The sequence below is a fragment of the Chlorocebus sabaeus genome, chromosome 20, assembly GCF_047675955.1.
Source record: "Chlorocebus sabaeus isolate Y175 chromosome 20, mChlSab1.0.hap1, whole genome shotgun sequence".
NCBI lineage: Eukaryota > Metazoa > Chordata > Mammalia > Primates > Cercopithecidae > Chlorocebus > Chlorocebus sabaeus.
Window position 1 is genome coordinate 134560189 of NC_132923.1, and position 17625 is coordinate 134577813.

Below are 17625 nucleotides of genomic sequence, written 5' to 3' on the forward strand. Positions count from 1 at the left end.
ACACCAGCATGAGACCGGGCGCGGTGGCTCACGCCTGTAAATCCCAACACTTTGGGAGGCTGAGATGGGCGGATCACGAGGTCAGGAGATCGAGACCATCCTGGTTAACACAGTGAAACCCCGTCTCTACTAAAAATACAAAAAATTACCCAGGGGTGGTGGCGGGCACTTGTAGTCCCAGCTACTCAGGAGGCTGAGGCAGGAGAATGGCGTGAACCCAGGAGGCAGAGCTTGCAGTGAGCCGAGACCGCACCACTGCACTCCAGCCTAGGCGACTAAGCGAGACTCTGTCTCAAAAAAAAAAGCAAACAAAACACCAGGATGCAAAAGTGGATGGGGTGTATACAAACACAGTATGCGTGTGCACACAACACACACGGATGCCCAATACATAAACACTCAGCACAACACACCAGCACACACGCACACAGGGCTGCACACGCATGCCCACCATGTCCATGTTTCACTCCCAGAGAGGGGAGAGGAGCAGAAACACTCTGGTGTGTGTGGCGCCCTCAGCCGCAGGGGCTCTGGGGTCCTCTCCATACGTTCCTGCACCCCCTGGTGCTCCCAGACGCCTGCTTCTCCCCAGCCACGTGGGCAGCACGGGGACTCAGGTGCCGCACCCTGTCCCACCCCCGCTTTCTGTGTCTTTCTCCTCCCTGTGCCCCTGGGGCTCCTTGGCAGGAGGAATCCTGTGCAGTGCCCTCCCCAAGGGGCTGCTCAAGTGGACATGGGAGGTTTTCAAGAATTCAAATAAGGGGCTGAGACCAGATGATGACATCCGGCCGCGAAAGAGTGTGTGTGGCTTTTGGGTGGAAGACCGTCAGTGAAACCTCTCCCCGGCTGCTGGGCGAGGTGCGAGGCCGTCTCTGGCCCCGTGTGCTCCGAGAGGGGACGGCCGCGGCACTCACCGTACTCCTCTCCCCGCAGGATTTCGGGGGCGATGTAGTTCGGGGTTCCGCAGAAAGTGCTTGTTGTGTCGCCAGGGCCCAGGCCTTCCTGTGGGGGCAGAGTTATCACAAGAGGGTTCTTGTAGACACCACCCCGCAGGACAGGCGCCCAGAGAAGCACACGCGGGATGGTCGGGGGAGGCGGCCCGAGGCACGCACCTTGCACATGCCGTAGTCTGTGAGCTTGATGTGCCCGTCCGCGTCCAGGAGGACGTTGTCCAGCTTCAGGTCCCGGTAGATGATCCCCCTCTCGTGTAGGAAGTTGAGGGCGATGCAGATCTCGGCCGCGTAGAACCTGGGGGCGGGGATGCTGTCATGGGGACAGTGCCTGTGCCGGAGGCTGCACCAACAGCTCCAGCCTGGGGGCCGCACGCTCCCGTTTGCCCCACCACTGGCCAGGCGTCCTCTCAACGACCAGGCCCAGAATTTGAAAGTTCAGTGCACAGGGCCAGGGAGGGAAATGCAATGAAAGCTCCAGGACACTGCCCCATGCGCCTTAGGATGGCCTGCTGTCAAAGACACAGAGAACGACGTGGCAGCCTCCACACGGGGAGGAGCAGGCAAGTAACACGACGGCTTCCACGAGGGAAAGACGGGAGCCCTGGCACGGTGCGGTAGGAGCGCAGAACAGCGCTGCTGCTGTGGAAGACAGTCCGGCAGGTCCTCGAAAATTAAACACAGCGCCAGGCTGGGCGGCTCACGCCTGTAATCCCAGCAGTTTGGGAGGCCAAGGCGGGCGAATCACCTCCTGAGGTCAGGAATTCAAGACCAGCCTGGACAACATGGTGAAACTCCATCTCTACTAAATATACAAAAAAATTAGCTGGGCGTGGTGGCACACACCTGTAGTCCCAGCTACTCAGGAGGCTGAGGCAGGAGAATCACTTGAACCTGGGAGGCAGAGGTTGCAGTGAGCTGAGATCGTGCCACTGCACTCCAGTCTGGGTGACAGAGCGAGACTCCATTGAAAGAAAAAAAATGAAATATGGAATTCCTTTGTGGTTAGCAATTCAGTTTCTGGGCCTATACCCCAAAGAACCGGAAGCAGGGTGTTCAAGAGATTACTTTACACCCGTGTTCACAGCAGCACTGTTCACCACGGCCAACATGCGGACCCCACCCAAGTGCCCCCCAAGGGATGGACGGAGAAGCACAGTGTGGCCCCTCCATCCGATGGGCATTATCCAGCCTGAAAAAGGAAGGCAATCCCGAGACAGGCCACGGCACGGATGAAAAAGGCAGGCAATCCCGAGACAGGCCACGGCACGGATGAAAAAGGAAGGCAATCCCGAGACAGGCCACGGCACGGATGAAAAAGGAAGGCAATCCCGAGACAGGCCACGGCACAGATGAACCCTGAGGACTCCAGGACACCAAGGGACCCACACTGTGACTCCACTGCGAAGAGGTCCCTGGAGTCCTCGAATCAGAGGGACAGAAAGTGGGACACGCCCATCTGGGGCGAGGATGTGGGGCTGGGGCGGGGGACAGGACGAGAGTGTCCGACAGACCGAGCTTCAGCAGGGAAGAGCGGCGTGCTCTGGGGACGGGGGCCAGCGGTGGCTGCATGGCACGGGGTGCCTTCAGTGCCACTGAACTCCATGCCCCAAAACGCTACCTTTTGTGTGTGTGTATCTTGCCACGGTTTTTAACAAGAGCGTATGGGAAGGGAGTGCACTGTTCTAGATTTATTGCCTACTGTCCTATTGCCAGAAAGAATCTAAGGTGACTCACAAAATTGCATGGAACTTTCTTAAGTAAGGAAGTGAGGAAAAGGAGAAACTACAGAAGACAGGAAAGGTCCAGGGAGCTGAAATAAGCCCCTAGACGGTCCTGGAGGCCCCACGGCTGCTGGGGGAGGCCCAAAAATAGAGACACGAAAGAGGGGGCAGGAAGCAGTCTCTCGGCTCACTCTAGAAAGAGACCATTCTCGTTCTGCTCCTGACGCTGAGTGAACGCTGGCCACGCTGTGCCACTAACAGGGTGAAGAACAGTACCACGGCAGAGCCACCACGAAGACAGCACAGTCCCAGGCCTCATCTCTCTTGGACCAGGCTCAGACCAGGCACCTGCTGCTTCAGGCGTGGGGCCCAGGGGACCGGTTCTGAGGCACCATAACTCAGGGGACCTTCCGAAAGTTATGATTCCAGAGCAACTATGGAAGGCGTCACACTGTGGGGGATGTCACACTGCGGGGGTTGTGGTGCCCTCTGCCATCCTCCCCGGACCTCCCTCCCTTGAGTGCCTGGCTGACCCCTGGAGAACGTCTCTGGCCCCCTCCGCACACACCCACCTGGCCCCTCCGCACCACTGCGCGTACCCACCCGGCCCCTCCGCACCACTGCGCGTACCCACCCGGCTCCCCCACCCCCGCACGTACCCACCCGGCCCACCGCCCGTGCTCACCCCACCCACTCCCTCGCCACGCTCACCCACACGCACCCCCCACACGCGCACCCACCTGGGCCCCCCTGCTCCACACGCACCCACGCCTCCCCACCCCCCGCCACGGGCACCCACCCGGCCCCCTCAGCGCGCACCCACCTGGCGTGCTCCTCGGGGAGCTTCCTTTGCCTCTGCATGTGGAACATCAGGTCCCCGCCGTTGACGTACTCAATGACCAGGAACAGCCTGCAGGGAGAGAGGCATCGGAGGCTGCAGTCACCTTGGCAGACGGCGGCCTCCTTAGACAGAAGCCCCACAGAAGCAGCCTTCATGGGTCTGAGCCCTCTCAGAGGTTCAGTCTTGCAGAGGCCTGGGCCATTGGGGGCTGGGAGAGCAAAGAGCAGCAGGACCACCCTGGCAGCAGAGAGGGGTGGGGGGGATGGGCTGCAGGGCGGCTTGTGAAGTGGGCAGGGGAGGGAGTCACGCAGGGGCCTCGCCGGCCTTTGCTCTTGGCCACCGTGTATGGACTTGGGAAGTGTGGGTGGGCTGCAGAATGAAGGAGGTGGCTCGTCACCAGGTGGGAGCGGAGGTGGCTTGAATCAGGGCAGGGGGCTGGGGCAGGATCTGCCGGGGGCTGGAGCGAGGCGGTTTCTTGCATGGGGACAGCACCGCAGGCCCCGGGTGGGGCGGCCTAAGGCCTGGTTTCATCGCTGTGAGGCTGAGGAGTCCGCCAGCCCTCCAAGAGGACAAGCTGGGGTCAGGGTGAGGCCAGGCGGGAAGTGGCCTCCTGGTTTCGCAGACGTGATCGTACGATTTTAAAAGACCTGTGGACGTCATCAGGACCATGCAGGCCCTTCCTGTCGCAGGGACTGGGCCACGTGGTTTCTCTTCCTAGTAAGGTCTTTCCTACATTTCATGAGACTCAATTTTCAAAATTAAATTCCCACACAGTCTCCCAGAAATACCCTGTGGCGGGCACCTTGTGGGTTTTTAGGTCAGTGGCTCCTCTGGCACCTGAATTGTTTATTTCCCTCAGACCGGTGGCTGCTCCTGGCTGCCCCTCGTGGAGCAGGGAGTGGACGAGGGACGTGTGCGGCGAATCTGCCCGTTTCCCTCAATCCCACGCAAGCTCCCACACCACCGCCACTGTTCCACCTCAAGGCACCTGTCCCTGCTCCTGCCCTCCACGAGCTCCCAGAATTAAGCCAGAGAGGACAGAGGCCAGTTTACACAGGGCAGGTGAACTGGCTGCAAATCATCTGTGAAGTTTCTGATTGGAAACAAACTCCTAAAAATCAAAAGAGCCCTGGGCCCCGAGTGCAGAGCTGGAGAGACGTCCACCTGGCCAGTCCAGCATCTGGAAGAACAAGCCGTGCCTTTGGAGAGCGGCTGGAGAAGGGAGCAGCTGGGAGAGGGAGCGGCTGGGAAAGGGAGCGGCTGGGGAGGGAGTTGCTAACAGAGACCCTGTGGCCTGCAAAGCCAAAAATGTTTACTCTTGGGCCTTTCAAGAAAAAGTTTGCCAATCCCCGGTATTATAAACAAAATGGCAATGACAGAAAGAGCAGCTCTGAGGGTGCCCTCGGTGTGCAGGAGCGTCCTCGGTGCATCCGCGGAGGGACTCGTTCAGTAGCGTCAACCTCACGGGAAGGAAGCTGCATGAAGGCCACCAACCCCTGGAGCCCACGCGTGACCTAAGAGCTGGTCAGAAAGCTTTTTGTTGTTGTTGTTTAAAATCATAAATTTTACATTATAAAAAAAGTAAAGAAGAAAAATAAAAGTTTTAATTTTACCTTCAAAAAAAGTTTTACATTGGATAAAAAGAATTACTTTTTTAAAAAATTATACTTTAAATTATACTTCAAGAAAGTGCAAACACACATGCTATGGAGGTTTCCTGAACCCATCAACCTGTCATCTACATTAGGTATTTCTCCTAATGCTCTCCCTCCCCTAGCTCCCCACCCCCTGACAGGTCCCAGTGATGTTCCCCTCCCCGTGTCCATGTGTTCTCACTGTTCAGCTCCCACTTATGAGTGAGAATCATGCGGTGTTTGGTTTTTTGTTCCTGTGTTAGTTTGCTGAGAATGATGGTTTCCAGCTTCACCCATGTCCCTGCAGGGGACATGAACCCATCCTTTTTTATGGCTGCATAGTATTCCATGTGTCACGTTTTCTTCATCTAGTCTATCACTGATGGGCATCTGGGTTGGTTCCAAGTCTTTGCTATTGTGGACAGCGCTCATCGGCTTTTTTCATGATTTCATCATCTACATCTTTAACACCCATCACCATGACTATGTTGCATCCAAAAACCGTGGTTAGGATCCTTCGAATGATATCAGATCTAACATATGGGCAAGCATGGCCAAGGTGTGCATGGTCATATACAGTTGGTCCACAGCTATACCAGGAGGCAGCTTCGGCGTGTGCCACGATTAGGGGTTCCTTCCTTCCAGTGAGGCTGTCATACACCTGCACGCCTGTCTCCCGGCCCGTGGGCTGCAGCCAGGCCCGCCCGCGCCCCCCGCTTGCTGCCCAGCCCGCAGGCCAGTGCCACCCAGCCGGCCTGAGGCCCAGCGCGGCCTGGAGCAGCAGGGCGCCCAGGCCTTGGCCACGAGTCCTCAGCATGTCATCGGCCAGTGCCTACAACTGGACGGAGACAAGAGCCACCGGTCAGAAAGCTTTAAGAAAGGATTTATTCAAAACCCTTAGAGTGCCTGGGTGCGGTGGCTCATGCCTGTAATCCCAGCATTCTGGGAGGCCAAGGCTGCAGCAGACCACCTGAGGTTAGGAATTCAAGACCATCCTGGCCAACATGGTGAAACCCCGGTCTCTACTAAAGATACAAAAATTACCCAGGGCTGGTGGTGTGCACCTGTAATCCCAGCTACTCGGGAGGCTGAGGGCTGAAGAATCGCCTGAACACAGGAGGTGGCGGCTGCAGTGAGCTGAGACTGCGCCACTGCACTCTAGCCTGGGCAACAGAGCAAGACTCCGTCTCAAAGAATAGAACAAAAATACAAAAAAACACAAAAACCCTTAGGGTGACTTCACCGCACATTTTTTGCCATCAGGAGTTACACGCCCCAACGGGTGCTAGTCCCTTCTGCCCGTCCCCTGCGAGAGGAGCCACGTTCACCCCCACAATGCCGCTGCCGTGTGCCTGGGAAGGGCCTCCATGGCCTCTGTGGGTTCATCCTGACTTTAAGCTATCATGGCCCATGGGACAGGGACAAAGCCAGCGCCATTTCCAGAGAAAATAAAGAAATACGTGAATTCTAGAGAAAAGCATCAGTACGATGCCTCAGGAGGCTGAGATAATTTGGGGGACGTTTCAACCCTCAGAGAGGTAGAGGTGCAGGTCGCTTCCTCCTCCTCTCCAGAGAAAAGCCCATCGTGGGAACTGCGCTGAGAGCCATTTCTCTCTGCCGGAGGCCTGGGACCCAGGCAGCTTGCTGAGAAAGGAATTTATTTAATTTGCAACTGCTCAAGCGGCAATGATGGTGGGTTTTTTTGTCTACAGAAAAACCTTAATGCTACTTCTGACATTTCTTCAGAGCAAAAAATCCACAGGACAATCTGGTGTCAATTCACTCTGAAGGCGACTCGGCGTGATGCAAGCTGAACCGGCTGCTGACAAAACACCTGGGACCGCAGCTGAGCAAGCTCCGAGCCCACTCCTCACCTCACGCTGGTGGTGTGCACCTGTAATCCACATAGGCGCCGTCCTGCGCACAGGCTCTCAGGCAGGGGCTCAAGGCCAGGCCACGGGGCGTGTGTGGCTTCACCCATTAGCCCCTCGGTAACACGCGCAGTCCTGACCCCAAGGGACACTGGGAAGTACGGCCTGGTGGGGGCTCAGGCTGCCCCTCTGTGTACCAGTAGCCGCACTTGCCATATCGTGGCCTGATCTGGGCTGGGGATGCCCCTCCCTGTCCTGGCAGCCATGCTCCTCCCATGTTTGCAAGGGGAGAGGAGCAACCAAAGCCCAGGTGGGAGGCGGGACGCGGGATGCACGAGACACGTGCCCTCAGAGATGTTTTTTTGAGACAGGATCTCGCTCTGTCACCCAGGCTGGAGTGCAGTGGCGTGATCATGGCTCACTGCAGCCTCAACCTCTCAGGCTCAGGCAATTCTCCCACTTTGGCCTCGTGAGGAGCTGGGACCACAGGCTCACACCACCACCGTCAGCTAATTTTTAAATTTTTTATAGAGACGGGGTCTCGAGATATTTCCCAGGCTGGTCTTGAACCCCTGGCCTCAAGTGATCCTCTGGATTCAGCCTCCCAAAGGGCTGGGATTACAGGTATAAACCACTGCACCTGCCTGTCCGCAATACTTAATCAAATATGCAAACGTCAAGAACGCCAGCGAAAATGGATTCATCAACAACCAAAGACAAAGTGCAGCTCTCAGGAACTAGGCGAGACGCTGACTGCAGCTGGATCCAGTCCCCGACCCTGCCCTGGAACCCGCACCATCCAACAGACGTGGGAAGTGGAGGGACGGGAGCGGGAGCTGCAGGGGGAGGCTGGAAGCTCACAAAACCTCCCAGGGGGCAGCCAGGGACTCCGGGAAGCTCACAAAACCTCCCAGGAGGTGAGCCCCATCCTCGCTGCCGCCCCTTCTCGCCACTCCCCCCACCCTCTCCAGGAATGCAAAGTGCTGGCTCAGAAGGAGGAACCGGAGGCACAGGAGACGCCGCTCTGAAAGTCAAGAAGTAAGCAGATGGGTCCGGGCCAGCTGCCACCATGTGTGTACAGAAAGTTCTGGTGGAACGCAGCCACACGCATCCCTTCACACAGCGTCTAAGGCTGCTTCTGTGCTAGAACGCGTAGTTGCCACAGAGGCCGCATGGCCCACAAAGGTGGAAATATTTACTGCTTGACCCTTTAAGGCAACCTTTACTGACCCCTGGTGCGGCCCTCAGTAAGCGTCAGGGGCCACTCCAAGTCCCTCTGTGTTAACACACATGACTGCATCACCAGGAAGTAAGTTTCAGCCCTTGCCGTTTTACAGACGGGGAAGCCGAGGCACAGACAGGTTGGGGGACGTTCTTCGGCTCACACAGCTCCTGGCTTGTCAGACACAACATCAGACGACTCGGGCAGGCCCAGAACCCTCAATTGGAAACCCCACTTTCAGGTCCTGTCCCCGCCTCACAGCGGACACCATAGCGGTGACAGAGCTGCCCCCAGAGGGAGAAGGCCAGGGGTCACCTGAGTTCAAGGAACAGGAGAGGAGAACGAAGGAGATAAGCAGAGGGGCCACAGAGGCGGATGTGGCCGCGGCACCGTCATCACAGGGCACGCTGGAAAATCAGATTCCTGACTCAGAGAGCAGGACGGACATTAAAGTTCTGAGGAAGACGCCAGCAGATGAGGAAAGGTGGTAAAGCTCAATCAACAGAAGGATTTTACTTTGTCCAAAGAAATCTACTGGTGGGGATGCTGGCAGGCCTCGGATTTCTTCATCGAGGATAAAATGCCAAAAAGTGCCCGGGAAATGCACTCGAGTCCTGGAGGCAGTGTGTCCCAGCAACCATGGGGCTCGCATGCAAAGGCAAACATGGGTGTCTGCAACAGGAAAGGACACGTGGGAGGCAGCCCCTCACCTTCCCAGAGCCAGGAGACATGGCCTGGGGTGAAGCTGAGCAGAGGAGAAGGCAAGGCAGGGTGCAGCCGTGGAACTGGGTGAGAACACCCCGCCTCGGAAGGGTAAGGCTCACAACATCATGAAAGCCAGGGCAGAGCGAGGCAGCTGCCCTCCAGGACACCCAAGGCCCAGCAATCACACAGGGATCCTGCCAAGAGGTAATACCAACGCGATTTAGAATGTTCCTGGGAATTTAAAAATCAGGAAAATTTAAAAATCCAATGAAACTTGCACAGGAAAAGGAAGCTAGAGATCAGACGCCACAGTGTGCAGGGAACTCTCATCACTTTAGGCCGCCTCGGCATCCATTCTGAATCTAAGTTGGACTTACTCCCACCAGAAGCAGGGCTGTCACCTTGACAGTTTCCAGTTCCACATCCTCCCATTCCTCGAGCTGGCCCACCCAGACACCTGCCCTATGCAACTGGCCCCAGTGACCTCCCTGCAGCCCCACTGATGCCACGCCCCACAGTCACAGCACGGCCCCACCATGGAGTCCCCCACAGTCACAGTGTGGCCCCACCATGGAGTGGCCCCACCATGGAGTCCCCCCACAGTCACAGTGTGGCCACACCACGGAGTCCCCCACAGTCACACTGTGGCCCCACCGACAGTCACAGTGCAGCCACACCATGGAGTCCCCCACAGTCACAGCGCGGCCACACCACGGAGTCCCCCCCAGTCACAGCGCGGTCCCACCACGGAGTCCCCCACAGTCACATTGTGGCCCCACCGACAGTCACAGCGTGGCCCCACCATGGAGTCTCCCCACAGTCACAGTGCGGCCACACTGTAGAGTCCCCCACAGTTCCCCCACAGTCACAGCACGGCCCCACGGGGCTCAGGCCTGCTTGCTTTAAGTCCACCAGTTAAAACTTCCCATGGGAAACCTGTGTGCAGAACACCCTGGACCCAATAAAGGGTTGGCCCAGGGGTCCCTGTCTCTCTTTACGCTCCCTGGCCTCCCAGCAGGTTGCATATCCCCAAGGACTGTAGGTGATAAAAGTTGTGTTTCCATCCTGTGTCTCTCTTGATCACTGGAGCAGTCGCTCTCTGTCCTAAATATTCTATATTAAAACAGTATGAATATCAACAACAAAAACAACCCTAAAAAAAATATCAGCAAATTGAATTCAGAAAAGCACATTAACAATGTAACACACTAAGACAGGGCATGGTTTTCCCCAGGAATCTAAGGATGGTTCAATATCAGCAGCTACATTACGATGACACCATTCATTCTGGGAGGCCCTAAGGAGTAAAAATCTTTAACAATGATCTCCACAAATGGCAAGGAGGCCTTTGAACAACTTTCAGTGTTCTTTCTGGATAGCAAAATAGAAATGGATAGAAAGTCCCTTAACAGGACAAATCCCACCTCTGTATGCAGTTATCAGTCATCTTTTCTCAGCCTCATGCTGCTGCTCAGCCTTCCTAGAACCTTCTCCCAGTGGCTGGGGCTGAAAGGCTGTATCATTGCCACCTTTTGCCAGCAGAAGGTGTCCTCAGAGACCAGATGACGGGCCCAGGAACTGGGAGGGTCCATTCCCATCTCCAACAGCTCAGGCAGGGGCAGCTCCTCTATGGGCTCCAGAACCCAATTTGGTGGCTGCAGGCAGAGGCCCTGTCTCTCCTCTCCCCTGTGGCCCTCCCAACACCCTTTGCCCATGCCAGGGCAAATGCTGCCTGTCTGAGATGGGTAAATAGTTCGGTTCTGCCTTGAGGATGGCACTGTCCTTCCGGTGCAAAGTGTTCCGGCTGTGGTCAGAAATAGGACAGGGCTGCTTGCTGTCGACGTCACCCCAGTGAGGCAGGTGCTGGCTACTGTCATCAGAGAGGAGGATGAACAGAAGCAGCACAACCCGGGTGCAGCGGCTGAGGCGGGTGATGCTGCCCCACCTGGAGATGTCAACCCTGTGCATCCAAAGCCCCAGAAAGCCACCTGAAACTTACTATAAGGAAGAGAACTCAGAAGCCTTGGGGCCCACAATTACCACGCGGAGACCAAGCTGCCTGCCGCTGGATGCTCTGAGGGAAGAAAAAGACCTCATTTATAACAGAAACAAGCGATGAAACACTCAAGACAAAATTTTTTTTTTTTTTTTTTTTTTTTTTTTTTTTTTTTTTTTTTTTTTTTGAGACGGAGTCTTGCTCTGTATCCCGGGCTGGACTGCAGTGGCCGGATCTCAGCTCACTGCAAGCTCCGCCTCCCGGGTTTACGCCATTCTCCTGCCTCAGCCTCCCGAGTAGCGGGGACTACAGGCGCCCGCCACCTCGCCCGGCTAGTTTTTTGTGTGTGTGTTTTTAGTAGAGACGGGGTTTCACTGTGTTAGCCAGGATGGTCTCGATCTCCTGACCTCGTGATCCGCCCGTCTCGGCCTCCCAAAGTGCTGGGATTACAGGCTTGAGCCACCGCGCCCGGCCACTCAAGACAAAATTAAACAAGGAAGTGGCCAGGCACTATGGCTCACGCCTGAAATCCTAGCACTTTGGGAAGCTGAGGAGGGAGAATCGCTTGAGCCCAGGAGTTTGAGACTGGACTAGGCAACACAGCAAGACCCCCATCTCTAATAATAATAATAATAATAATAATAATAATAATAATAAGACATGGAAGTGAAAAAAATGACATGAAGACTTCAAGAGTCTCTGGAAAGAGGATTTGAGTGAATGAAAAGGTAAACCGGGTTCCTGAATAGGAAGATCCAACACTAGAAGGATGTCAATTTCTCCCCAGATAATGTGTAAACTTAACAAATCCCAATGAAAATCCCAGTTTCAGGCCAGACACGGTGGCTCACACCTGTAATCCCAGAACTTTCAGAGGCTGAGGCAGGCGGATCACTTGAGGTCAGGAGTTTGAGACCAGCCTGGCCAACAGCAAAACCCCGTCTCTACTAAAAATACAAAGATTAGCTGGGTGTGGTGTCAGGGGCCTGTAATCCCAGCTACTCGGGGGGTTGAGGCATGAGAACTGCTTGACCCCAGGGGGCGGAGGTTGAAGTGAGCCAAGATTGTGCCACTGCATTCCAGCCTGGGTGACAGAGCAAGACTCCGTCCCCACCCCCCACCAAAAAAAAGAAAGAAAAAAAGAAAAGAAAAGAAAATGCCAGTTTATTTTTCCTTCTGGAGGCAGACAGGTTGATTATAAAGTCCACATGGAAAAATAAACACGAGAAAAGGAAAAACAAGAGGCAAAACCATCCAGCTGGTGATGCTGGTTAGTCCAGGGTATTTGGGGTGTGGACGAAGGTTCTTTCCTGCATGTTAAAATGGGATACAGGTTTAGAAAGAGGCTCTTCTTTCATGTGGTCTGTCGTCATCTAGTATTTAAGCAGCAAAGGCACAATTTCAGGACTGGTCCCGAAAGTTCCTTCAACTAAGGAGACCCCAGGCGGCTCCAGGACCGTCAGCCCATCCCTGCCCACCCTGGGAACCACGCAGGGCGCAGTGGCATGGGACGTTCAGGTCTGGATGGAGAGGAGGAGACGCCATGACCTCGTCTCTGCTGACTACTGGCAAAATCATCTCCAAGTCTGGCAGTGGAAGTCCCCTGGTCCTAATATGACCCTGAATGGCAATGACACCCAGCCCCCGACCTGTTCTAAGAGTGGCTGATGCCTCCCGATCAGAAACGAACAACGCATCCCTTTCTCCCGTATTCTGCACAGCGCCGTGTGGCCTGCGACACCACATCAGGAAACAGCAGGGCCCCCTGTGCGTTGCAGGTATGTGCTGGGGGTCCCCGAGGGCCCCTGACTGCCCAGGGCTCTGGGATGGTTCATGTGCAGCTGTCCACAGTGTCCCGAAGACTGCAGGATGCCCTCGCAATGCAAAAGGCAAACCAAACCCTGGGCTCCTGCCAGGCCCCCGATGCTGGGAAGAGCCCCTTCTCCCATGCACAGCCTGGTGGGGGCCACGGGCCCGAGCATCCTGCTCTGGAAGTGCCACGGTTTAGGGTGGCACTTTTACCATTTTAGGCAACCCCGATGAAAAGTGAGCAAAGCAGGGGCTGCTGAGCCGTCACCGTGTGTCGGGAGAACAAAGGCTGAGGCGGCTGCGCCCACGCCGGGCCCTGCGGGTGTCAGTCAGCATCTGCTCCTTCTGTTCTGAGCTCTCGTGACTCCAGTACATGGATGGGTTTTGAAAGGGAGGTGACTCATGTTCGAGAGGCACCTGCCCTTCCCAAGGTCGTGGCTGAGGCTGTCCCTGCTGTGGCACCCACTGAGCCCTTCCCTCTACTGCCCGCACCCCACGGCGGCACCTCCTCCTGCAGCCCTGAGGAGGCAGCACCCCAGGGTCGGACCCCGTCACACCCTCACCTCTTTCTCACACATCCACAACCACCCCCCAGGGGCATATCCACCCCAGGCCATGGCTGTCTGTGTAGATACAGGGTATGGTTTGTCCATAAAGCAGGTGTTTATTGTGTCTTAAAACTGCGAATTAATTTTTTCTCTCCACCTGTACACACGAGGTGAGATTAATGTTGAACTGTAACATTCAGGGAGTCCCTATAGCCACCCAGTGGACACGAACATGGCCAGTCCCCGAGTCCTCCATGTCCAGGCTGGCGCCACCCTATGCCTGTCTGGCCAGCACTGCCCTGACTTCTGGGAACCGGGGCGACTCCCCCACATGGGGCCTAAGGCCTCCCTCCAGGCCATGACAGGCCCAGCAGGTCCCTCTAGCTTCTGTGGCCCAGACCCTACTCCCCGCACGAGTGCCTGCCCAACACCAACCTGCACTGAGAATCCCTGGGGCCTCCGCATCCCAGGCCTCTTGGCCAAGTCCAGCTTCTAAAGCCCCTGGCACCTTCAGGCCTGGTTCTCTTCCGTCCCTGACACACACCATTGCCCTTGTCCTTCCCACAGGCCTGTCCCCTATGAGTCCCGCCTATGTGACCCAACCCCCGCCTGCCCCCTTCTCTCCACGCAGTCCCACTCTGCTCCCTGCGGGCCCTCTCCGGGTGCCACGCCTCCTGACGCTGGTGACTGATTCCGGGGACGTCACTCTCTGCTGTTAGCAAAGCTGCCTCCCTCTCCAGAGCTTCGGGCAGGTTTCAAAGCATAATTGATAAAGAAACACACACACACACACACACACACACAGTGCTAGGCAAGGTGCTCTTCACGTCTAGAAGTCACTTTGACCAAGAAGAACTTACTCAAGTGTCTAAGTCAGTGCATGGCCTGAGAAGTGCTTCCACAGATAAGCAAGGGTGTGTGTGTGTTCTTTTTAAAGAAACACATTCTGAGTGTGAATGAATGTAAAATAATCAACCGTGGCAAACAGTAAGAGGTTTTATTTTAGGACAGCGAGTGAACGGGCGTATTTTAGGGGTAGTTTGCTCACCTACCATCTGAGATCACTGTGCCTTAGTGAGAAAGTGTCCTCAGACTCCAGCTGAATGGGGTGGGGGACGCTGAAAGTAGTCATTTCAGCTAAATCTCTAGTTACCCGGTTTTCCTGAAATAGCTTAAACTGAAGCGATTTCTCGTTCTGGAGATTTTATGGCTCATTTAATTTTGGCTGCTGTTTGGAAAAGGTGGGCTATCTGTGTAGATACAGGGTATGGTTTGTCCATAAAGCGGGTGTTTATTGTGTCTTAAAAATGCGAATGAATTGTTTCTCTCCACCTGTACACACGAGGTGAGATTAATGTTGAACTGTAACATTCAGGGATTCCCTGTAGCCACCCAGTGGACACGAACATGGCCAGCCAGAAGAGGCACAACCAGATCTGGGGTGGAAAGAAAGCGATTCTGATTCTTCCCCACTCACAGACCCTTTATGGGAACCAAACCTGCGAGGAAACCTCTGCAGTTTCATTTGCCAGGTATCCCCTGGATGTGGCCTGGGAGCTGTAAGGCTGCCCAGAGCGAATGGGTGTCCTGTCCTGCGTGTCCCTCACCTGGCCCTCAGCAAGAGGCCCATGTGAAACCTCAGCTGGACGTTCCAGCAGAACCAACACACAGAGAGAAAGTCCCCGTAAAACCTGCAGTCACCTCCAGTGACCACGGAGCAGAGGTGGAGCAGCCAAGCACACCCACCTGGGCCAGGCCAGACTTCCGCCACCCGGACACATGGCCGCCTTGCCGAGGTTGGCTTTGCTTCATGTGGGTGTCTGGTGCTGTGCAGTCAGTGAGGATTTGTGAGCAGGTTTCACAGCCCCCCAGCTACTGGACTGAGGCAGCTGCCCGTCCTCCCCTCAACCCGGAGCTCACGCACGACACCACCTGTCTATTTGTTCAAAGACACCGTGCCAACGAGAAGAAAGGCCTCACGATGAGGGAGCGGGTTCCCATGCACCCGCCTTGCTGTAAATGGTTGAGCCCCAGCTTTACCAATCCTCACAGCAGCTGCAGGGGACAGGGGACAGGGGACAGGGCACAGGCATCTCTGCTGTTCTGTTTCCAGGGAGGAAACGGGGGTGCCGAGGGCCACGTGATGTGGAGCTGCAGAGCTGACAGGCATGTGCGCCCGGACCTTGGCTGTGTTGTCGTCAGGAAAAACGGTAAAAGGCTTCGGAGCTGTCGCACACACCCTCTTCTTGGTTATCTGTTTCTATGGGGTCTTCTGGGGTTTCATCTTTCCAACTTGGTAAGATGCACGCAACCGACAACAGTGCAAGCAAGGCAGACGAGCAAACGAGGCCGGTCCGTGAAGGGGGACGGATTCTCGCTGGCCCCCACGCCAGTTCTGCTTCTCTCTGTAACTCTGCCTCAGCGCCCTGATCGCCCGTGTCTGTGCGGACTCTGAAGTCTCCTTTGAGCAGCTGGAACATCTTACTAGTCTTCAGGTTCACTAGAGCCACATACAATCTGACGCACGTCCGTCTCCTATTTGTGTGACAAACGATGTCACTTTTTTTTAAGAGATCGTCATCTAATACCACTGCTGCTAAGTGCCAGGTGTCAGCCAAGTGCTGGGGACTGGAAAACAGACCGCACAGCCCCACTCTTCGGGAGTTCACTTCTCATGGGGAGACAGATCTACAGCTAACCTTGGGGCTAAAGCAGGCTCCCAACAGCCGGGGTGACACCTGTGATCCTGACCAACCATATGTCAGATACTCCGGAAGTCACTGACAGATTCAGCTAACATAAAAACAGACAGCCGGGCGCGGTGGCTCACGCCTGTGATCCCGGCACTTTGGGAGGCCGATACGGGTGGATTGCGAGGTCAGGAGATTGAGGCCATCCTGGCAAACACGGTGAAACCCCGTCTCTACTAAAAATACAAAAAATTAGCCGGGCGTGGTGGTGGGCGCCTGTGGTCCCAGCTACTCCGGAGGCTGAGGCAGGAGAATGGCGTGAACCCGGGAGGCGGAGCTTGCAGTGAGCTGAGATCCGGCCACTGCACTCCAGCCTGGGCAACAGAGCGAGACTCCACCTCAAAAAAAAAAAAGAGGGGACAAAAAACTTAGGCACGCATAGAGATTCTTCCCAAATGTGAATGCCGAATGCTCCCACAGGCCAGTGAGTGGTGCCGCTGCGGGGATCCCACAGACACCCCGCAGATGACAATTCTTTAAGTTCGGGTTTACGCAGCTGGGAACCTGTGACTTGGGAGAAGAGTCCAAAGACACAAGGGCAGAAGGGGCTGTGCTTTGGGCCACTCGGCAAAGTGAGGGTGGGGTATCAGACCCCTTTTACATCTACATCCCTACAAGTTCACATAGGAAGACGAACCAAAGCCAAACAAAACCCTTCTTGGAATCTCACCATTCAGGAAGCATAGGGGCACTGGGCTGCCTTCCCCGGGCGCATTCTGAAATTGCAAGGGATGGCAGTTGGGGCGGACAGAGGCCTGGAAAAGCGGTGGGAACGCACAAAGGGAGGCATTGACTCGCTCCGGGAAGCAGGGAAGCAGGAGGAAAGGGGACAGAGCTGTCAGGCGTGGGTGCTGTGGGCGGGGGCGCCACGCTGGGGCCTGCGATGGGGCACTGGGGCCTGGTCACTACAAGCCTCATCCACACGCACGGGAAGCTTGGAACTTACCCCAAAATCAACTGGGGAGGAATCAGAGGAGCTTTGAGGCAGGAGAAAGACACTTGAGATCCATGCTTCTCAAATATGGCTCAGGCCCAACATGGGGAAGCTGACACTGGGGAGCCCTGGGGTCAGGTGGGGAGGGCGGAGGACCGTGAAGCACACTGAGGTGGCGGAAGCAGTCAGAAAACAGCAACCCTTGACCAGGGCAGCACCGCAGGCCGAGCAGGTCAGGGAACGGCTCTTCCGACAGGCAGACAGGTGGCTGCCGAGCACAGGCAAGAACAGGACCCTGAGGTCAGGAGAGCCGAGAGTGCAGCGGAGGAGTGTAAGCAGCCAGACGTACAGCTTAGAACCGGGCAGCGGAGAGTCACACCCAGGGCCTGGGACCGCTGTGCTCGGGAAGCCCGGCCCGCAAAGCTGGCCCGGAGCTGGGGCTGGGAATGTGAACTGCAAACGGTTCCCTACACGGATATAAAATGCTTCTGCATGACCACCAGGCAGAGTGGTGGACGCTGTAATCCCAGCCCGGCACTTTGGGAGGCTGAGGTGGGAGCCCAGGAGTTTGAGACCAGCCTGGGTGACAGAACAAGACCCTATCTTTATTTTATTTAAAAAAACAAAACAAAACTCTGGAG

At 55.8% G+C, this 17625-nt stretch overlaps 1 protein-coding gene across 4 annotated transcripts in view; it reads right to left on the reverse strand.

The window, feature by feature from the left end:
• Window positions 1-17625, reverse strand: part of PRKCZ (protein kinase C zeta) — a 142640-nt gene that overhangs the window by 12829 nt on the left and 112186 nt on the right. For all 4 annotated transcript variants that reach the window (XM_073007928.1, XM_007980936.3, XM_007980934.3 and 1 more), the window contains 3 exons: window positions 3498-3584; window positions 1113-1248; window positions 915-1002 (listed from right to left, as the gene is read on the reverse strand). In XM_073007928.1, the coding sequence (XP_072864029.1) occupies window positions 915-1002; window positions 1113-1248; window positions 3498-3584 (311 nt within the window). The remainder of the gene's footprint in view (window positions 1-914; window positions 1003-1112; window positions 1249-3497; window positions 3585-17625) is intronic.